Source organism: Danio rerio, chromosome 16 (genome assembly GCF_049306965.1).
Source record: "Danio rerio strain Tuebingen ecotype United States chromosome 16, GRCz12tu, whole genome shotgun sequence".
Taxonomy (NCBI): domain Eukaryota; kingdom Metazoa; phylum Chordata; class Actinopteri; order Cypriniformes; family Danionidae; genus Danio; species Danio rerio.
Window position 1 is genome coordinate 38,629,422 of NC_133191.1, and position 22,751 is coordinate 38,652,172.

Sequence of the window (22,751 nt, forward strand, 5' to 3'; positions counted from 1 at the left end):
TTTAATTCTTTAATTACATTTAAGTTTATTTAAAGCTTTAATGTTTTTTTTTTACATTGTCAATTTCAGTGCTATAATTTATTTTGATTTAATGTTTTATTCATTCATTCATTCATTCATAAATGTATGAATGAACGAATGTATTTAATGCTTTAATTTAATTACATTACATTTCATTTTATTTATTTTTTAATTTGATCATTTTATTACGCTGAAATACGCCTCTGACATATACCCGACAGGAATTTATTGTTTTTAATTTTCTTTTCAGAAAAAGAAATTCACAACTAAAGAAATGCTGTGTTGACCAAGGTAAGCACCCTTTACCCTGCCTCTCCAGTCCTGTTTGCTTTATCCCCCATGTCTCCAATCTGTTACTGGTATTTCCTGACTGCCTTTCCTGCTCTCTTGCTTAAGGCTGTCAGGGTTTCCACGGGACGGCGAAGCTTCCATCCATAAACCCAGAGCTCGTCTCGTACCCTTTGGTCCGAAACATCCACGATGCTCTCCCCAACCCTCCTCTCAATGGTACGACAACCACTGACATTTTTCATCCCATTATAGCAATGAATACCCCAAATTCATTCAGGAATGTTTCGAGCAACAAACGAGACAAGGCAGTGTTTGTCTAGAAGACGCCGCTGGGTACAACAGCTCTCAGCAATATATTCCAGAGCTCTAATACGACTCGAACAGCAGGACGGAAACAGAAAGAAAGCCAAAAAGTCATTCTGACCCCTTTGTTTGCCCCCATTCAGTGTGCTTTTGCTCAGCTGAGAGAAACAACAGGGCCAGTGGCTTTCATTCTGAGCTCATTCCTCCAACAGTTGCTCGGTGGCAGTATAAAAACATGGCTTTCTTTTGTCTGCACTGCTTCCCTGAATGGCTTCTTTAATTGGAGCCCAAATTAGGGGGCACTGAACACCCTCCTCAACACCCACTGGCCAACAGAGCCTTCAGTAAGGGCTTCTGGTACGAGGAGGACAGGAGGTCAGTGGTCAGGACAATCAGAGGCCTTTCTGAAGACGCTTCCATTAAAACAGTTTCGCCCTCTTAGCATTCCTGCCCAGTGAGTGAAGGACTGAGAGAAGGGGGACGAGGGGCCACTTTCAGAGCCTCAGATACTGTTGGATCATGCGGGAGCGCAATAATGCCTTCCTATTATTAGTTGGCCAAGGAAAAAGCCAGCCCTCTGGGGATGATTCTGGGGTTTATTGATTCTGGGGTTTATTATTATAGATGCACTAAGAAAATTTGGCCAATTAATGTTGGGTCCCATTTTATATTAGATGGCCTCAACTATTACGCTATTGCGTCAAAAAATATATACAATGTACTTACTGTGTTCATAATGTATTGCAGAACACTTTTGGTGCTTTTGAGGAGAGCTCTATAACATCAGAAAGATCCGACCCTTCTTATCTGAACATGCAGCTCAACTCCTTGTTCAAGCTCTTGTTCTCTCCAAACTGGATTACTGCAACTCTCTACTAGCTGGGCTTCCAGCTAACTCTATCAAGCCTCTTCAACGGCTCCAGAACGCAGCAGCACGAGTGGTCTTCAATGAACCTAAACGAGCCCATGTCACTCCGCTGCTAGTCCGTTTGCACTGGCTGCCAGTTGCTGCTCGCATCAAATTCAAAGCTCTGATGTTTGCCTACAAAGTGACTTCTGGCCTTGCTCCTTCTTATCTGCTCTCACTTCTGCAGATCTATGTGCCCTCCAGAAACTTGCGTTCTGTGAATGAACGTCGCCTCGTGGTTCCATCCCAAAGAGGGAAGAAATCACTTTCGCTCACGCTCACGCTCAATCTGACTAGTTGGTGGAATGAACTCCCTAACTGCATCAGAACGGCAGAGTCACTCGCTATTTTCAAGAAACGACTAAAAACTCAACTATTTAGTCTCCACTTCACTTCCTAATCTGCAATTGCCTCTCTGGATATCATACCAACTGTACCCAAAAAAAATAATAATAAAATAAATCCTAATACTACTAATACTTTCCTTCTTAGACTTTACAGACCTGAAACTTGCCTATAGCACTTATTCATTGTTGCTCTTATAGTTGTGTAAATTGCTTCCTTGTCCTCATTTGTAAGTCGCTTTGGATAAAACCGTCTGCTAAATGACTAAATGTAAATGTAGATACAGGTAGAGTTAGGAACTCGGTTTAAGGGTGGGTTAAGTTGTAAGGGATGGTAAAAAGTGTAATTATAGAAATTATTACAGATGTAACTACATGCAGGTTTTTAATCAATCATAAGTACAATGTAAAAAACATGTATTTACACTAAGTACATTGTAACACATTATTATTTTCAGTACATACAGTATTAGTTAACGCCACCTAACATAAAGTGGGACCTAATGTGTCGATATATGAAAGCACCAAAACAAACATGCCCATTTCTCAACTATAAGACAACGTTTTTTGTGTGTGGGTTTTTTGCCCCTTATCATTACTGGACACGTCCCTTACTGCTGATTGGCTACAAGTGTGTTTTGGACATTTGTGGTCCCAAAAGTGTTTTTCAGATGTTCATTAATGCACCTCTATTTATTGAGGAGAAATGTTTAATGTTATAAAGGTTATTATTTTTTTAGAAATCATCACATATGAACAATTAAATTATCGTATTACAGTATTTTTATTTTAAATAAAGAAATTGTCAAGTGGTACATGTACAAAACAATGGCATGTTAATACATTTTAATTTTTTTTTAATTAATTAATTTTAATGAGCTCAGAATGAGCTTTAATTAATGTTAATGAATTTACAAAAATAAACTGAGGAAAGAAAAGTTATTACTAGATAAGTTGAGATTTAAATACATTTAATCTTATTTTTTATTTATTTTTTCATTTTGTAAATTAACCATTTAATTAAAATTTTTTTATGTTATTATATTTTATATAATTTTTTTTTTACATTTTCTACATTTTAATTTAATGCTTTAATTTAATTTCATTTAGTTTTATATTATTTTAGGCTGAAATATGCCTCTTTATATATTTCCTGAGAGGAATTAAAAAAATTAATTTTTCTTAATTTGAGCTTAATTTGAGCCTGATCTTGCGGGATTCTGTTCCAGAAAATGTCAGATATTCGCGTTTTGTGCTCCAGTATTTATTTTAATGACTCGCATGGTGAATACTTACATGCGTGTGTGTGTGTGTGTGCGTGTGTGTGTGCGTGTGTGCGTGTGTGTGTGTGTGTGTGTGTGAATGAGTGCAAGTGAAGGCTGCGTAGATTGTGTTTGCACGTGCACACACACGACGGTAGTCACCATGTGCAAGCTAAAGCAAAAAGGCTATTGACCCTCAATGATATTTTCAGCTAATCGGTTGGTGATTGTTTTGTGCGCAGTAAGCAGCGAAAATAAATAATAGCAGAGTGGCCTACCTAAATAATAATTGTATTTTCAAAATGGTAAAGAGGCAGTCACGCATATTTTCATTTTTTAAAACCACGAGTAAATTTTGATCAAAAGAGATCCTGAAAAGACGAAGCTGCGCGAATGGATCAGGATAGCGGGAGACAGAAGCAAAGCGAGTCAGGTCAACTGAAAGACATGACAGAAGAGGTAACTGTGGGCTCTACTTGAAGAATAGACAGAGTGAGTCATTTAATTATTTTGTTCACTTGGCAAATAATAGTGAAGTAAACTGAATAGTGATTGTTCATCAGATTTATGTTTGTAGCTACATGTATTAATTAACCATGACTGACCCATACCGTTTTATGGCACAACATAATTAAAGACGGTTCAGAAATGTGATGCCCTTTGTGCCATCACCATTTAATGACGTCATGTTTCGGGAAAAAATTTAAACTGAAATTGTGCGGTGGACATCGGTCATGGTAACTTTTATTTCATTTCAATTATTCATTTACAAATCGAGCACTGCATTAAAGTGACTGTTGGGTTAAGGCATGGGGTATCCAAACTCAGTCCTGGAGGGCCGGTGTCCTGCTGGTTTTAGCTCCAACTTGCTTCAACACACCTGCCAGGAAGTTTCTAATATATCTGGTAAGAGCATGCTTACCTGGTTCGGGTGTGTTTGATTAGGGTTGGTGCTAAACTCTCCAAGACACTGGCCCTCCAGGAGTTTGGACACCCCTGGGTTTCCCTTGGGAAAGAGGTGGGGTTTTTTGGATTTTTTTCCATTGCATGATTTAGAATCATTGTAATTAAAATGTTTATAACTATACCAGGGGAAAAATGTTTATATGTAGGCAAATATAATTATATTATTAATGATAAAAGATTTTTATAATTGATTAAATTTTAATTGCCATTTAATATATTCTAGAAATAAATACAAATAATTTATTGCATGATTTAGAAACGCCCACTTTTGCTCTGCAGAGACCTCATTATCATAAATAATGAAAACAGAATTAAGTTCTAATTAAAATGTTTATAATTCTGTTTGAATTTTATTTTATCTGTTTTGATGTTTATATGTAGGTAAATTTAATTGTATTGATAAAGATTTAAGATTTTTATTCTGAACTAAATGCACACAAAGAAAAAATAAAATAATTTTTATGGTATTAAAGAATTTAATAATAATATTTAAGACATTCTAGAAATAAATACAAAATAATTTAAATTCATTACATTATTAATTACAATGCTAGAATAAATATCAAAATCATAACAAAAATAAAAGAAGAAGAAGAAAATGGAAAAGAATAACAAAAACGCGTAAAAAATATGACTAAAACTTACAGACTCCAATGTTCTCTACTGTTTCCAGTCTATGCAGAGCCTGATGTGGTATCTGGCGGACAGATGATGGGACTCACATTTCGCCCCCCAATGGAAGAAGGCTACACCATCCCCTTCGCCCACAACCTCTACGACACTCCTGGACAGCTTCCTGAATACGCAGATCCTATTCCACCCGAACCAGAATATGCAACACCCTTTAGCGAAATGCCAACAGACTCAACAATAAACAACAGAGAGAATCTACCAATGTGTAGATCCACACAAATCTCAAGATCAGACAAACAACAGTACGACTGCCCTGCACACAGAGTGATCTCAAACGGGTACTGTACTCCAGTCACACATGGTACAGGCCAACAGAAACCTGCTGTGATTTACTTTGAGCCTCAGACAGTAGAACCACTATTGCATACCTACCATGAGCCACTTTGAGCCAACATGGCGTCACCTGCTGGAGCCGGTTTGTGATGTTCTTCCACTGTGTGTAATGTAACCTTATAGGGATCATCAGCAGTGTTACAGGAAATTATTATTCTTTTGTTGGTAACTGTTATGTAGGATATGGGAGAAGCGCTTATACGAGCAAAAGTTTGTTGTTGTGTATTATTTTATTTAAATATAAAATGCGGGTGTGTTTTATATCTGGAACTAATCAGAATATTGTACAAGAGGATTTGATTTTTAACCAGTGAAGTATTCCAAAATGGAGTTTTAATAGTTAATAAATATACTTGACATTTTTCATACCACATTCTGAAGTGTTATTACAAAAGAAGAGTAAAAAAAAACTTTATTCTGTTTTATTTTAAATTGTATTACTTGTTTATTTTCTTCAGATTAAACACAATATTAAGAAAGCAATATTTGGTGGAATAACCTTTAATTTCAATCACAACAAATGCCTTTTACTTGTTAAGGGTCCAAAAGTAATAGGACAGAATAATAATCATTAATCAAACTTTTACTTTTTAATGCTTGGTTGCAAATCCTTTGCAGTCCTTCACAGCCTAAAGTCTGGAACGCATAGGCCTCACCAGACGCTGGGTTTCATTTCTGGTGATGCTGAAAACAAGCAGGAACTGAAGACAGTTGCTGTAGATGCCTGGCAGAGCAAGTGAAATGCATGCTCAATCAGATTCAGGTCAGGTGATTGACTTGACCATTGCACAACATTCCACTTCTTTCCCTTCAAAAACTCTTTGGTTGTTTTTGCAGTATGCTTTGGGTCATTCTCCATCTGCACTGTGAAGCACTGTCCAATGAGTTCTGAAACATTTGGCTCAATATGAGCGGAAAATATTGACTGAAACACTTCCTCCATCCTGCTGTCAGCAGTCATCTCATCAATAAATACATGAGAACCAATTCCGTTGACAGCCATACATTGCCCATGCCATGTCACTACTACCACCACTGCTCAAGATCGTGAGGAGTTCCTTTCCTTCTCTATACTCTTCTCTTTCAATCTTTCATTTTCTTTTCAGCTTAGTCCCTTTATTAATCCGTGGTCGCCACAGCAGAATGAACCGCCAACTTATTCAGCACGTTTTACACAGCGGATGCCCTTCCAGCTGCAACCCATCTCTAGGAAACCATACACACTCACACACTACTGACAATTTAGCCTACCCAATTCACCTGTACCCCATGTCTTTGGACTGTGGGGGAAACCGGAGCAACCAGAGGAAACCCACGCGAATGCAGGGAGAACATGCAAACTACACACAGAAATGCCAACTGACCCAGCCGAGGCTCGAACCAGCAAACTTCTTGCTGTGAGATGACAGCACTACCTACTGTGCCACCCCATTGCCCCTGAACGGTTTTGTTCAATCCATTTAGATTTGTAACCTTCATGCTCTCAACACAAACTTTATTGTGTAGAACCCAGCATTTTTACAGTGTACATACATACATACATACACATACATACATACATACATACACACAGAGAGGAAGTACATGAAATAAATTAATGAAAGTTTTTTTTTTAATATTATTTTCTCAGTACATAAATAATCCAACAAAAAAATAAATAAATAAACATATACAGAGAAACCCGATTTCAATTTTCAATTTCTCTCAAGTCATTCTATAGCTGTGTATCTGTCATAGAAGATTCTATTTAAACTATTTGAGGATATGGGGGGGGGATTCCATCTTTACATTACAAATGAATTAGGATTGATTTTGAAATTAAGGATTGAACATTGATAACCATGTTCTCCAATGTTAAACATGCTGATATTTTTGGGCAGTGCCACAAACCACTTTAATTAGCTATAGTGTCAGGATTGTGGTGCATTTGTCTTAGAAATGTTGCAATTGGTGTTAAACTGTAAAGTTATTTGGTGCAATATTAATCATGGGAGGTATAGCAATAGCAAAATCATTACAATTGATTAAAAAAGAAATTGGTGCAACTGAATTTTCACTGGTGTATAATCTTTAAACAACATGTTAAATATTTGATTAAGATTTGTTTTGGAGTTAAACAAGGAATGAACAGCTGAATGAAACCAAAGCACCCGGAGGAAACTCACACACACATGGGGAGAAAATGCAAACTCCACACAGAAACGACAACTGGCTGAGCCGGGACTCCAGCAAGCGACCTTCTTGCTTTGAATCAACAGTGCTAACCACTGAGCCACCGTGCCACCCACTTTAAAAGCATATTACTTTTATTCATGTCAATGAATAGATTGACCAAACATGTGTCAATCAATGTCACACATACTACTTACTCATTGACTGCATGACCATCAGAAGAGATATCATCACTCATCTTAAAATGGTATAATTAAATTAGAATTTAGTTTTTTTATAAATTAAAATTTAAATAAATTATAATTTTTAGCAGTTTTGAAAGGGCAGCAAGGTTGCACACAGTACAGCAAAGACAATGTGGGGCTACACTTCAGTACACCAAAGAAAAAAAACATTAAGGCATGAGATGATTCTTACTTGAATCTTTTATATTATATTTTTTGGAAATATAAAGTAGGCTGTATATTTTTTGCATATATTTTTTATGTATTTCGATGCCATGTTAAAAAAAAAGTTTTGTTTTTTTTAATGTATTACATTGTTCCTTGAACTTGCTAGAATGGCTTCTGACTATGATAAATGCTTTCTATTCTTGAATAAACTCGCCTGTCACAATTCCTACCAAATCAATAGAAGATTAAGCTAAACGTTGTTTTGTATCATTTGGTAAATATGCAATAATATCTTTATCTTTTTTAAATCCACAACCTGTAAACATGTTGGACAACGCAATTCTAAGTTAAAAGCATCTGTTATTAAGTTACAGAGTAAACATGTAAAACGGAAGCCTTTTGACTTGTTTGTTTTCACTTTCGATTTCGCAATTATTCGTAGCATACCCAAGTAACTTACCTGGAATGAAAAGTGACAATCCATCCATATAGTCTATGTTTTATACCGTCTGCTAATTGGCTACTTGTGGATATCCTTTGTTTTTTCTTAAGTGAAACGAAGTGTGTCTTAAATGTAAGTATTTCTTTGTTTTCATTTTAAATGAAACTGAAACCATATCTACGACTGTGTCTATTTTGTTCTGTCTTATAAACTCATAATTAACAACAAAACTAAGTTATTAATGTCTGATCACTTTCATCTAATTAATGCATCTGCGGAATGCCTATTAATAATAATTAAAATAATAAAAGAAAGTGTAGAATTTACAACTATGTCAGGTTTTCCACAGGTTTCTACAGCGAAATTTAAATGGATATGAATATCCTGTCATTACTTAGGCTCCACCATTACTAAGTTTATTTGTTTGAAACCTATTTGACTTTCATTATTCCTTTAAACAACGTTTTTCTATTAGAACATTTAAGAATCTCTTTTTGCACAGTTTTCCCCTGCTCATAGTATTTGTTTTTTCCCAATATGGAGTGAGTGGTTACAGGTTTTCAGCTTCAAAATTCCTTCTTTTGTGTTCAACAGAATAAAGAAATGTATCATTTTAAAATAATCATGATAGGGGACAATGCGACAGGAAAGTCATGCATGATGTATCGATACAGAAATGGCTGTTTTAAGCATATGGATTGTACCATTGGAATGGATTTTTGCGCTAAATCCCTAGAGATGGAACCTGGTGTAAATGTGAATCTACAAATTTGGGATACACCTGGTCATGAACGATTTTGGTAAGCAGTGAGAACCGCATCTTTACACCATATAAAACTGTAATGCTTTATTAAAATCTATAAACCATAAACAGATCCTCTAAAGCACAAAGCAATATTTGAAACAAGTTTAAAATGAGGCAATAGTGAGAAAATGACAGAAATTCACTTTTATTTAGTTTGTTTAAATCTTTTAAATTAATTTGTGTAACGGAATAATTACCTAAACAATGCTTGAATCGGACCCACAATTATAGAGCAGATGTGCCCAAACTCAGTCCTGAAGATTTCAGCGCCAATCACAATTTGCACATCTGAACCAATTATGGACATTTTTTGTCAGGTGTGTTAAGGCAAGTTGTAGCTAAATTCTGCAGAATATTGGTGCTCAAGGGCAGAGTGAACAATACATTAAAAAAATAAATAAATAAATAAATAAATAAATTAAATCATGGATATTAAAAAAAAAAAACAAATAGCACAATCCCTGACAGCTGTCAGGTATGCTGACTGATATTGCAGATAAAGTTCAACAACTCACAAGACATTTGTTCATTTTTATGTCAGCTGGCCAACATTATACAGTAGTTGGCATTAGAAGTGGATCACAAAAGGTTTATCAGAATTGCCTTAAGACTAAATAATGGGTGTTGTTCAATAGTTTTTTTGAATAAAGGTTGTTCTAATTCAAATGTTCCATGGCACACTGCTAGAACTGACAAGGAATGGTTCAAAGACCACTGTGGTCAATTTCTGAAAAAAACTTGGCCTCCAAACTCAGCTTACAAAATCCCAGACCTATAGCCACTTTGTCTTAGCAGTTGGCTGCTGTTTTGACTGCTTAGAAGGTGGTCATTATGGCTTATATTATATTATATTATATTATATTATATTATATTATATTATATTATATTATATTATTCTTAGTTTTTTATTTATTTATGGCATTTCAGTTTTTGTACAATGTATTGTTTTTGTTTTTATTGTCTATTCAATATTTTTCCAAAAAATAACCTACTGTGAAATCAACAGTAATACACATTTACATTGTTGCTCATCATCAAAACTTATGCTTTCAGGGATGCCATTCTAGCTTATATTCCTCGATCTGCTGGATGCCTGCTGGTGTTTGACCTGGGTAATCGCGAGACTTTCAACTTTATTAAATTTCGGTACTCAGCAGTGCGTACAAAAGCACATCCATACAGTGTGCTGTTTGTGCTGGTGGGAAACAAGTGTGACAGTGAAGAACGAGAAGTGAGTCAAGAAGAGGTGGAAGAGTTCGCAAGTGAAGTTGGAGCTCCGTATATCGAGACCTCGGCTAAAACAGGTCATAATGTGACAGAAGCTTTTGAGCTGTTGACCCGCCACATTTATCAGGGTTTGATAAGTGGAGAATTGCATCTGCATGAAAGCTGCATTGGGAAAGATTGAGAACAAAAATAAATGACCAGTCAAGATGAGCCAGCTGAGCACAACAAATACTGTGCCACATGAAGTCAACAGGAAACTGCAGTTGGAGAATGTTTTCTATATTTTTATATTCTGAAATATTTTTTTATATTATGTTTTTTCAGTATTCCTGAAAAATTAACTTGCATGAAACTAAACTTCTATTATCTATTTTCAGTTAACACTTCCCTCTTACATGTCATATAAACTATATTGCGAATAAAAACGTTTATATCCAGAAATAAACAGTACAGGGTTGATCAACTTTTTAACCTGAATAATTATGGTTTTACACTCTACCCGTGTTTAAAATGTCAGTGAAATTTTGGAATTGTCCATTGTCAGAAGCAAATCAGTCAGCATTCAATAAATGCACTTCTAGAATTTCATTACAGATTTATAGTCATCATCATCATGGCTGATGTACAATATGATTCATGTACAAACGTACATCCATACACCTGCTTGTGGGACGCGTACACTAAAAAAGAACAGGAAGTGATTTAAGTTGAAGCAGAAAAGAGCATCAAGTACAAGTCACAAACAAAGTGAATCTAACAACTTTCCTTAAATTGCATTATTGTTTGGTTTTAAACTTGAGGATAGTAATTTTGAAGTTTTACAAGCAATTTTATCAGTCTGATATGACTGCTCAGTCTTTGGTCGTCATTGTCTGGTTCCCCTTTTTATCATGGGCCAAACATTTTCCAAAACAGATCTGAAACAGATCTGGACTGCAGGCCATGGGATACTACACCTCTGTAGCACATGCAGAATAAGCCTTATCGAACTAATAATCTTGATCTCAATATCTGTCTCTGTATCCCAATTTAGGCCTCCATGTTAATAGTACTCAGCACATGTATACCAGACACCCATGCTTTAGCTCTGCTGCTGCCCACACCATGACAGACGCATCATTTTCTATGGTTAAAAAATTAACCTGAGAAATTAGATTGTTGATTTTTTTATTCTTTTTGTATAACATGATGAACCATGATCCAAAGGATGCTCCTTTTATACCCACACAATGAAACCCTCACAAGGTTTGGCTAATTATTATGGACCATTTCAAACCTGTTTGATCTGAATATTATATACTGTATTTTGCTTTTGTACTTTTTATATGAAATAAAAGTTCAAGAATATTACCAAAAATCAGATTTTTTATTTTTTATACATCTTACTAAATGTCCCAACTTCTCAGAATTGATGTCGTAAGTTGAATTGATGTGAATACACGAGTTCAAATGAAAGCAATCAATTCCCAACAAGACTGTCTTTAAAAGGTCTTCAGTTATTTTTAAAAATCTGTTTATAATAATGGACATTTTCTGCTGAAACCCAATTCTTGTACACTCTTTCAACTTAGGAACTGGGAATTTTTTCAGAGCAACAGCCGTCAACAGAGTGTTCATGCAATTATAATTACTGTAATTTCAAGATGACAACACTATCTAAAGCTCTTTTCAGACTCAAACACTATCAACACCTTAACCACAGGTGTCAACTTCAATTCGGCAAGGGCCACAGCTCTGCAAAGTGTAGCTTTAAGGCTAATTAAACTCATCAGATCGAACTAATTGATTCCTTCAGGGTTGTTTAAACTGACAATACAGGTGAGTGTGTTGAAGCCATGTGTGTTGCGGCCCTCCATGAACGGTCTTTGACACCCCTGGCCTTAACAAATGATCTGCATCTAAATGAGTCTGTGGCAGTGAGGCAGTGCAGCAGCTACATGCAACTCGAAGCTCTTAAAAATCTTATCGTTTACAAGTATGAAGATCTGAATCCTATTAGAAGTTGGAATCTGCAATAGAATTCCAATTTTTCACAATTGTTTTCACTTACATATAAATTTTGTCCGTTTTTGACATTATGGGGATACTCGGGTGTCAACAGCAGAATGGACTACATGGTACTTTGCTACCAAATACATTATATTCCAGCCTGATCTCGTGAGGAAACGTAAGTATTTTACATATTGTCAGTTCAGTGGCTAATTCGTAAGAGTTCAGTCGTATAAAAATGTAGGATTTAAAAAAGGAGGCGTGGCACCTAACCCCACCCCTAACCCCAACCGTCATTGGGTGATGAGAAAATTGTACTAAATTGTACGAATTCATACGAATTAGCCACTAAATCAAAAAGTTACGAATTGCTGTGAGATTTTGTTGATTATTCTGTTTATTTTTGAAGTGTAAACCATAAGAAAATTAGTGTAATTTGCTAGTTTACTGAAATAAAATATTTCTGCAAAATTGTTGCAGTTTATATGGGTTGAATTTAACCAAATTAAACTATGTTCAACTTAATTTGTTTGTTTAAATTTAGCCCAAAAATACATTTTTTTTTTACAACCACTTAACTTAAAAAAAATAATAAATAGTAAATTTAAGGTATCATCTTTGAATCATTTTTTTCAGTGTATGGAAGACTTAGTAAGCAGGAAAAGGTGTAATATTTTGACGAACTGAAATGAACAAGCCTTATTCAGATCGATTTGTTATAACTTTTGGCACATTTTGGTACTCCAAAAGTTTTTCTTCTGGTCTGACTGATTAGTACAAGCCAAAACATGAATATTATTTCCTATTTTGAGCGGCAGTAAACATCAAATAATGCTAATTTAGTTCAGTTCCGCAAGTAGCTATGTTTCCATCCAAAAATGCAAATTAGATTTATGTGCAAAACTGGATTATTCACATAAAACATTTGAAAATAAAGCATTGTTTCCATCTAACAAGTTAACGATAACTAAATAAATCCCTTCCTGACAAACATGCCAACAAGTACCAAAAAGAAAGCCTTTTTTCTAACATAATAAATTTCTACCTAAGGTAAAACAGAACGAACCAGAGGTGACTCTTTTAGTAATAATATCGAACCACTGTAATGACAGACTTTGTTTAAGGACTTTTAGAGCGACCAAACAACATTTCAGATATTTTATAAAGTCTTTCTGTCTGCTGGTTGCTCCATTAATGCTATCATGCCAAATTTTATTATCACATGATCTGTAAAAACAAATTCGACTGACTTTTTGACACGCATGCTGGAAATTATTCTGGAAATCGGTTTCCATCATACTTTATGCTCATTATTTCTAGTTGGATAAAAAGTTAACCCTACCTATTTTATCCAATTTTATGCACATCTTGGTTCTTCCATTAAGCATTTCACAATCAGATATTCGAGAATGTAAAAATAGGTGGATGAAACCAGCTTGTGGCATTGTTTACTTTCTGCCATCCACCATGGCTGACTGATGACACATTGTGGAAAAACACACTTTATGGTGTTAAACACCTTATGACCATGTGTATATGCATATGTTCATATAATACTTAAGTACTCATCAGGCACGTGCACACATTGGGCTGAACCTGTGCAGTGCACATGCCCTTTTTAGTCTTGGATAGAAAGTGCCCTTCCAAAATGACTTACAATGAGATTCTTCTGTTTTTCACAAAAGAAGGAAAATGACTTTTTTTTCACAAAATTTTGGAAAATGCAGGAAACCTGTAACTATTAACTTCCATTGTATTTGCTTTCCTACTATGGACATCAGTGGTTACAGATTTTCAGATTTCTTTAAAGTGTCTTCTTTAGTGTTCAACAGAAGAAAAAAACTCATAGGTTTGGACACACTTGAGTAAATAATTTAATTGAGTAAAAAGTCATTTAGAAAAGTCACAGAAATGATGAGCAGAGCTTCAGTTTGATTCACATGATTTTATTTGAATTATTAACAATATATAAAAGCAATTCATTACAAAACAATTATGAACACTTAATTATAAAACAATCCCTTTCCCTTGTGACAGAACACCAGATTCATTGATGAGGTAGAAAATAGTTGAGCAGATCTTTGATGACACTTTAGAGGAGAAAACTGTGACAGCACTGGACTTCCTAATGGAGTTTTAGCATTAATTCAGTTCAATTCATCTTCATTTCTACAGCGCTTTTACAATGTGGATTGTGTCAAAGCAGCTTAACATAGAAGAAAATTGAAACTGTGTCAGTCCAGTTTTCAGAGTTGAAGTTCAGTTCAGTTCACTTCAGTGTGGTTTAATTGTCACTGCTGAAAGTCCAAACACTAAAGAGCAAATCCATCGATGCGCAGCTCCACAAGTCCCAAACCAAGCAAGCCAGCGGCGACAGTGGCGAGGAACAAAACTTCACCAATTGACTAAAGTGAAGGAAAAAAACCTCGAGAGAAACCAGGCTCAGTTGGGCACGACCATTTCTCCTCTGGCCAAACATCTTGTGCAGAGCTGCAGTCCAGGCACCATTAATTACCATTATTGTCATTAATTACTCGCCTCATGTCCTTAGTTCAAATTCATGTTTACTTCATATTGAAAACACAAATAAAAACATTTTAAATGAAATCTGAGAGCTCTCTGACCCTAAAACCGCACGTTCATAAGAGCACAGTGCACTGTATGTGTGTCGCACTGCTGACGTTTAACCCAGAGGCCTGCGCGACTTCCTCTCATTTAAACAAAGCGTGGGCACATCCGAGGTAAACATCAGCAGTGCGACACACATACAGCGCAGGACAGAGCTCTCATGGTTTGATTAAGTTTTCTGGGATTTAAACATTTCTTCATTCTTGTGGTTTATGGAGGATCAGAGAGTTCTCGCGGTTCATCTCAAATATTTTCACTAGTTTTCTGAAGATGAAGAAAGGTGTCAGGGGTTTGGAGCAACAGCTTTCATTTTTAAGTGAAACTTCTTTCATGCAGAAAGAAAAACACAAAAACAATAAAACAGAAATACGACTTCAGAAGTTCTGTACTGCACTGTATGTGTGTCACACTGTTGATGTTTAACCCAGAGGCCTGCGCGACTTCCTCTCATTTAAACAAAGCGTGGGCACATCTGAGGTAAACGTCAGCAGTGCGACACACATACAGCGCAGGACAGAGCTCTCTTCAACACACGTCATGAACTGACACTGAAGAAAAGTGAGGTCTTAGGGGTTTGGAATGACATGAGGGAGTAATTAATAACTTTAACAGTCTTGTGAATGTCTGGAAATGGTGCTCTCCTCCTCCTCACTTCTTTAGTTTTTTCTAAAAATGAAGAAAAACAATCAGAAATAAGACAAAGTTATTTAAGCAGTAATATGAAAGGCTGTCAAATAAAACTCTGTGTGTTCCTCTACCTCCTCTTGTATAACTGCTTCACAGGATTTGGGGTCGTTGGATTGAACCAGCAGTGCTCTTCTACCTGGTGTAACTGTAGCCGTTTAGCTGGATTACGGATCAAACACTGGGAAATCAGGTCCACGCATGCTGAAAAGTGTCACAGAGAGTGTGAAATATGTCTGCATACTCAACATTCATGAACGTCTTTAAATCTTACAACATCAAATGTTACAAAACATCCACAATTAAGTGACTTTAATATCTACAGGTCCTGTAAGCATTATATTTAATCCATTTGACTTATGACTGACATGTTTGATTCTGTCACTGAGGCTGAGATTGTTCAGAGGTGTCTGCTTACCTGTGGATAACCTGGGGTGTATCTGAATTGCGCCAAACATTATTGACTGTCTGTTATTGAAGGCCAGTCGTCCATGCATTATTTCATACAGCATAATGCCTATTGTCCAGACGTATGCCGGGTTAGCATGGAATACACGACACCTCAAAGCCTCAGGTGGCATGCCATGTCCAGCTCCTGTAAGAGAGACATTTCCAGAATTCAGTCATTTCATGAGACAATACTGTGAGCAAAGAAACTAACACAAAATTCCAACTCACCTCGATAGTCACTTTTATTGAAAGGCTTTTGGGTAATTGGCTGAGCACATCCAAAGTCGATCAATTTGAGCTCTAGTCGGGGTAGAGTCACCAGGATGTTCGCTGTGTGTATATCCCCATGGAAAACTCCACGCTCAGTGCAGAACATTATAGCTCGGATCAACTGACGCATTAACTGGCGTGCTTGGTTTTCCTCAATGTCCGCTGTGTCTTTGATGTACTGAAGCAAGGTCTGGCATGACTCTGCGTACTCCAGAATGAGAACACAGTTGTCCTCAATCTCAAGCCAGTTGTGTAATCTGATGATGTTTGGACATCGCGGAGCTTTCATCAACCTAAGCATCATTGCCACTTCTGCAAGCACAGGTGTGGAATGACCATCCTAGAAAGAAAACAGATTTCAAAGACATTACCAAAGCAGAATGGCACAAAGTACAGTAACACAAACTTCACTATGTGACACATTTTTGCTTGCATTTGAGCATTCAGTCATGCAGTTTAAGCTAAAAGAGGACTCTACATGTGTGTGTTCTGTCCGTCTCTGAGGCTGAGCACATGCACACAACAGCACAAGAGCTCTTTAGCACTTCTGAATGACTCGTATACACTCGAATAAATCAAGCACATCCCATGCTGCAAAAGTCCCGCTACTTGATTTCCCTGATTACCAGCTTTGTGTAGAAATGAATGCAGACTGCTTTACAAGGGGCCGGGATATGAATCAATGATCATTTTAACCTCCAATAATTCATTCATTCATTTTCTTGTCAGCTTAGTCCCTTTATTAATCCAGGGTCGCCACAGTGGAATGAACCGCCAACTTATCCAGCAAGTTTTTACGCAGCGGATGCACTTCCAGCCGCAACCCATCTCTGGGAAAACCTCCATTAATGTTAAATGAATTTTAATTAATTCCACAGCCCGACATTCATGTGTTCATAACTTGTCTCTGGGTTTATTTCTTCTGCTGAACACAAAAGAAGATATTTTGAAGAAAGTTGAAAACCAGTAAGCATTGACCTCAAAAGTATTTTCTTTTTCTACAATAGAGGTCAGTGGCTACCTGTTTCCAACATATCTGCTTTTGAGTTCAGTTTAAAGTGGTCCAAACAGGTACGGGAGAAGTGAAGGATGAGTAAACGCTCAGCACATTTTCACTGTTGTGTGAATTAATCAACTTACAACGTCCAGATAACGGTCCTGTCGACTCTTCACCATGCACTTCAGGGCAACCTGCGGAAAAACAACAACAAATTAAATTAAAGCCAACAAATTATTTATATTTATTAATCAGGAGGAAAATGTTGACTGAATTTTAAAAAAGTAGTTCTTTACCTTTACTCTTTTACTGCGTTTGTGAGATGCCACATACACCTGGCCAAAAGCTCCTTCTCCAATCAGGTCTCCGACTTCAAACTGAGTCAGATCGAGTCCTGAAAAACAGAAAAAAGCAAGGAGATTTACTTGGATTGTCTGGTATGAAACTGATCAAATATATGACTCCTGTCCTTTAAATCTGGACCTAATGCAATGATCTAAAAGCAGTAACTTCTATCAGAAATGCAGGAGTAAAGTGATTAATAATCTATATTAATTATGAATTACAGAATGATGACTTACCACGAGTGAGCCCAGAAGCCTCCTCAGGACCCTGGCCTGGCAGACATACTGACTCAAGGTCTGGCTCTGACTCTGGCTCAGGCTGTGGCGTAAAATGCAGGAAAGGGAGCTTTGCAGCCTTCCATGCTCTCTTAAAGAAAGCAGAGACTCTTTTCCCTTTCCTTCCTTTCTTGGGGTTTTCTAAAATGAAGAAAACAAACAGAAACATCTTCATGAACAAAGCTGCAGCTACAGTGCTCAGAACATTCATATATGCCAGGGGTGGCCAACCCTGTTCCTGGAGAGCCACCTTCCTGCAGATTTCAGTTGCTCCCCATATTAAACACACCTGAACCAATTAATTAGGACCTGAACACCACGTGATAATTACAGGCAGGTGTGTTTGACATGGGTTGCAACTGAAATCTGCAGGAAGGTGGCTCTCCAGGAACAGGGTTGGCCACCCCTGATATGGGTTGTTGCTAGAGCGGATACGTTTGCTGCCGGAAGTTAACGCAAATTATTTCTATTATTTATTAAATTTCTCATTTGTTGTATTCTATTAAATTACCCAATAAAATTTATTTTTTAACGCCTACCCCCACCCCAACCCTAAACCTAACCCTCACAGTACTGTAAAAATATCAATTATTGTTATACAGTGTCAAAAAAAATGCTACTTTATTAATGTGCATATTGCACTTTCGGCTGGCCGCATATCCGATCTAGACTTTACCCCTGATATATGCTTTACATTTATCCATTTCTCAGTGAATATGGGTAATATATAGTAATATATATTGATGCATTTGAACAAAACTGATTTAATAAACAGATTTATTTATTAAAATAATATTTTAGTCACAGAACATTTTTAGAAATGGAAAGATATTAGAATATAGAATATTGTAAAGCATCCTATAGAAAATATGAATTTAAATGAGAGATTTGTGGGGGTGTACTCATATATGTTTAGCACTGTAATAATTAATACACAACCAACAGTACAACAAATGACACTGTCTGATTTAGAAACTAAAAACAACAAAGAGTAAAAATAACAGATGGCAAAATAAAATGAACCAAATTCAGGATGACTCACCATCAGTCCCATCAATTTTAGAGGGGTCTTGAACAGACGGAGGCGACTCAGGACTGACCGAATCTGCATCCGTCATTTTCTTAATATTGGAGGGGCCCGGAACACTCAAGGGCTGAGGATCTTCACAGACCTGGACTGGTGGACGCATCTGCTCATGGTCAACATGATCTGCGATGGCCGTTGGATTGATCCTGGATGGTCCTGGAACAGCCAACGACTCGAGACTGTCGCAGACCTGGACTGGCGGACGCATCTGCTCAGTGTCAACATGACCTGTGAGGGCCGTTGAGGACTCAGGACGGGCCCGATCTGCATTCGGCACATCTGCTGTTTGCTTGATCCTGGAGGGGCCCGGAACACTCAAGGGCTGAGGATCTTCACAGACCTGGACTGGCGAACGCATCTGCTCAGGGTCAACATGATCTGCGATGGTCTTTGACTGGATCCTGGATGGTCCTGGAACAGCCAACGACTCAAGACTGTCGCAGACCTGGACTGGCGGACGCATCTGCTCAGTGTCAACATGACCTGTGAGGGCCGTTGAGGACTCAGGACGGGCCCAATCTGCATTCGGCACATCTGCTGTTTGCTTGATCCTGGAGGGTCCCGGAACACTCAACGGCTGAGGTTCTTCACAGACCTGGCCTGGCAGCAACACCGGCTCAGGGTCTGCATGTGCTGCGACGGTCCTGGAGGGACCTGGAACAGGCAGGTGCTCGAAATAGTCGTTATCTGACTGTGGTTCAAAGGGAACCACTCTGCTCTGGTCACAGCTAAGGAAAGGGCGCTTTGCAGCCTTCCATACTCTCTTAAAGAAAGCAGAGACTTTTTTCCCTTTCCTCCTTTTCTCTGGGTTTTCTGAAGTAAAGGAAATGAACAGGGAAACATTAGAAAACTCTTTAACCACAAGTTTAAAATAGACAAACTGCTAAAAATTAGACATATAAAAGACAATCACACAAAAGAAACATCAACAATAAATGTACAATTATAATAGAAAATGTTTGACAACTACAATAATTAATTGGAATTGCGAATCATTTCTATGACGTAAAATGACGAATACAACCTAACAAATAGTCGATAAGTCATCCATTTTAGACATTAGGAAAAATCCTAGAAGCAACTGTTTTGCAAAAATAAACATTTCACTCCTGCTCACACGAAATGCAAACTATTATAATAACTAATTTTTTGATTTTTCAAAATTCTGAGTTATAGAATATTTTATTATAGTTTGAGCTATTTAACAATCACCATCACAATGTTTAATCAAATTTATGAAGCCTTTTATTTTTTTGTCAGTGGGTGCCACATCTACATCGACATTCTTCAATCAAGCACCACTTCTCCACCACAAAAAAATAATGAAACAAAATCCATATTTTTGCAGCTTTCCATTAGCAATCGTCAAACTCAAAGTTAACAATTTCTTGCGCTCTGGATCTTCAGTTAAGAAATCTGTGAGTAAATTATAACTTAAAACATTTAACAATCAGTCTTAGAATTCCAAATGAAAAGAGAAGTCTGGCTCCAGAACTTCAGTTAAAGAAACAGAGCTATACACATTTATTATTATGGAGGAAAAGTTGGGTTTATGTTTGTTAATTTAACTGTCTCCATGTTGTTTACCATGCTAATTTGAACATTGGGTGTGAAATAGCATGTAAGTAAGACTTCAAATCAACGTTTTAACTAATTAATTGACAGTAAACAATGTTGTAGAATGATAGTAATTTGGCTGTTAATATGATTTTCCCATTTAGAATTTAAAACAATATTTCTGTTATTATATTTTTAAGAAGAAAGTCAGAATGTGTGAATATAAAACCAACTTTCCCTTAATTGTATTAATTTATCCCTGCTTAAACCAATAAAAGACTTAAATATAATATTCTCACTCAGTTTGCTCAAATATAACAAATATTCCTCCACACCATCAAAAACTAAGAAAATTACTGCGTAGGTCTACACATAAAGCTTAAATTAAAGTAATATTAGAAAGGTTTTTATCAGTAACGTTAGCGAGGCACAATTTCTGTTGAGTGGAAAGGAGAAACTTTAAAGCCAGAATGTCAATACATAAAATGACAGCAGGCCTCAATCCCAAAGTCAGAAACTATACAATATACACGAAACCATTACGATCACGAGAGGTTGAATATTTGCCTCTTAAGTCTGTAAGCTTCGTTATATGGCGATATATTATTATTTTTTATAGTTTTTATTAAATAATAGGTAGGAATACACCGTTTTTGTAAACTCTCATCTCACCTGTTGGGCTTCTCGTCGTGGTACAAGGTGTAGGAGAAGCCATCGTGTCACTCTGATGATTATTGTTGACAAAGTCAGTCGTGATCTTTTTAACTCGATGAAAAAACAAAGTTGACTTATTATTTTCCATTTGAGACGCAAAACAAGTCGCTAAAGTCATTAAATCACTGTTCACTGTACTCGTTCGTTTGTCACTCTGATGAATTCTGTCGGCTATGACGTAACGGCCTTCTTCTCGTTCTATTTATTCGTCATGAGATTGCTTCTTCCAGACACTTACAACTTCAAGATATTATTTGTTACTATGAAGGTAAAACTGATATATAAGAGAACAACATTATTAACTTTTTTATTTTGTATGGAAAATATTTTATTTTATTTTATTTTATGTTTTAATTTTTTCAAACAAAAATTCTCCAATTCGCAGCCTTCTTTTTCACATTTTTTGATTGAAATTGATGTTTTTATTAGCTAAATCTCTTAGACTAGTTAATAACAAGAAAATTATATATTCTTGGATTATTATGATAAATATTTTGGAAATATCATGGATACATAAGTCCTTGTTTCCTCTTGCTGTATCTGAATTATGTATCTCTGTTTAATTGTTAATTTAAAAAATAGTTTCTCTTTTAATTAAATATATATATATATATATATATATATATATATATATATATATATATATATATATATATATATATATGTTTATGTTATTTATCCTGATCTTTTATTATCATTGTTTTTTGTGCAAAATTGGATTTTGTATCTTTGTTATTGAATTCAGTAAAAAAATTTAAAAATAAATAATACAAATTTGTCATCAGTGAGGTGATATTTTACCAAAGCATATAAACATGTATTAAAGTTGTTTATCACAGTCAATATTAAGTGGACATTAGTGTTTTAAACATAAAAGATTGAATAAGAAATATGAAGGGTTGGGCTAAAATAGTCCATAAATTATCAGTCCACAAGAGAAAGAAAAAAATGTATTATGATTTATTGGACAAATAACAAACTGGTAGGCACAAATAACCTCACTAGTCAAAAATTGGCCATCTGAATAATAAATAATAATATCTAAATAATAATAACATCTGAATAATAAATCATCTGAATAATAATAATTAGAATAATGTCCTTCCCTTTTTATGCTTCTCTTGTAAATTAGTAAAATTCTTCTTTGACATAAAATATAATCGCTAAAATATTATCATTATCAGTGGATTTTACTTATTATATAAAACTCTATTTAAAAAGTATTGATTTATGAAGGCTTTTGGTGCTGGACACTTTTTTGTTTCTCGTTTTGTTAAACAATTCACGTCGCGTCATGGTTAAAAAGTAGTACCAAAATGAAAAGTCAAATCCGGTCCACTTAAACCTGAACGACTTTATGACGTTGTAGTCACCTGTAAACCACAATTAATACATTATTTGAGGATGCAATAGTGTTACAATTAAGCAAACTATTTATTGTGCATATAGTAACAGATTTACATCACTGTTAAACAGACACATCTAAGAAGAATAAATAAAAAAACAACAACACAGAAATATAGACAACACAAGTGAAATTTTATTTTAGAGTCTTTATTTCTACTATCCTCCAGCTCTTCCTGGAAGGTGCTCGCTG

The 22,751-nt window shown here is 36.0% G+C and overlaps 3 protein-coding genes across 5 annotated transcripts in view; 2 read left to right on the top strand and 1 right to left on the bottom strand.

Moving 5' to 3' along the window:
* Positions 1 to 5,491, top strand: part of si:dkey-34d22.1 — a 49,481-nt gene extending 43,990 nt beyond the window's left edge. For both annotated transcript variants that reach the window (XM_073926276.1, XM_021473022.3), the window contains exons 13-15: positions 272 to 312; positions 418 to 528; positions 4,768 to 5,491. In XM_073926276.1, coding sequence (XP_073782377.1) covers positions 272 to 312; positions 418 to 528; positions 4,768 to 5,174 — 559 coding nt within the window. In that variant the 3' untranslated portion in view covers positions 5,175 to 5,491. The remainder of the gene's footprint in view (positions 1 to 271; positions 313 to 417; positions 529 to 4,767) is intronic.
* A 2,338-nt stretch (positions 5,492 to 7,829) lies between these two features.
* Positions 7,830 to 11,515, top strand: si:dkey-34d22.2. Its single transcript, NM_001200061.2, has 3 exons — positions 7,830 to 8,258; positions 8,721 to 8,926; positions 9,985 to 11,515. The coding sequence occupies exons 2-3, from the start codon at positions 8,730 to 8,732 to the stop codon at positions 10,337 to 10,339; spliced, it is 552 nt and encodes a 183-aa protein (NP_001186990.2). The 5' UTR covers positions 7,830 to 8,258; positions 8,721 to 8,729; the 3' UTR covers positions 10,340 to 11,515.
* Positions 11,516 to 14,061: 2,546 nt separating this feature from the next.
* On the bottom strand, positions 14,062 to 21,310 carry LOC799644 (uncharacterized). 2 transcript variants are annotated; one of them, XM_009292508.5, is made up of 9 exons: positions 21,113 to 21,310; positions 18,839 to 19,696; positions 17,758 to 17,937; positions 17,473 to 17,570; positions 17,320 to 17,370; positions 16,138 to 16,519; positions 15,878 to 16,054; positions 15,534 to 15,663; positions 14,062 to 15,441 (listed from the first exon to the last, which is right to left on the bottom strand). In XM_009292508.5, the coding sequence occupies exons 1-9, from the start codon at positions 21,270 to 21,272 to the stop codon at positions 15,432 to 15,434; spliced, it is 2,046 nt and encodes a 681-aa protein (XP_009290783.2). In that variant the 5' UTR covers positions 21,273 to 21,310; the 3' UTR covers positions 14,062 to 15,431. The 2 variants fall into 2 exon arrangements, 1 of the variants encoding a protein (XP_009290783.2); XR_012392248.1 differs by lacking the exons at positions 14,062 to 15,441; positions 15,534 to 15,663; positions 15,878 to 16,054; positions 16,138 to 16,519 and adding an exon at positions 17,027 to 17,104 and having other exon boundaries at positions 17,201 to 17,370.
* Between the last annotated feature and the right edge of the window lie 1,441 nt (positions 21,311 to 22,751).

What these genes read in the sequence shown, in the direction of transcription:
- si:dkey-34d22.2 (NM_001200061.2), top strand. Translation starts at nt 8,730, where the DNA reads ATGTATCATTTTAAAATAATCATGATAGGGGACAATGCGACAGGAAAG. An exon ending in CCTGGTCATGAACGATTTTG is followed by an intron (nt 8,927 to 9,984) that starts GTAAGCAGTGAG and finishes TTATGCTTTCAG; the next exon opens with GGATGCCATTCTAGCTTATA.
- LOC799644 (XM_009292508.5), bottom strand. Translation starts at nt 21,272, where the DNA reads ATGACTTTAGCGACTTGTTTTGCGTCTCAAATGGAAAATAATAAGTCA. An exon ending in GGCTTCTGGGCTCACTCGTG is followed by an intron (nt 17,571 to 17,757) that starts GTAAGTCATCAT and finishes TCTGTTTTTCAG; the next exon opens with GACTCGATCTGACTCAGTTT. An exon ending in AGGACCGTTATCTGGACGTT is followed by an intron (nt 16,520 to 17,319) that starts GTAAGTTGATTA and finishes TTTTCTTTCTAG; the next exon opens with GATGGTCATTCCACACCTGT.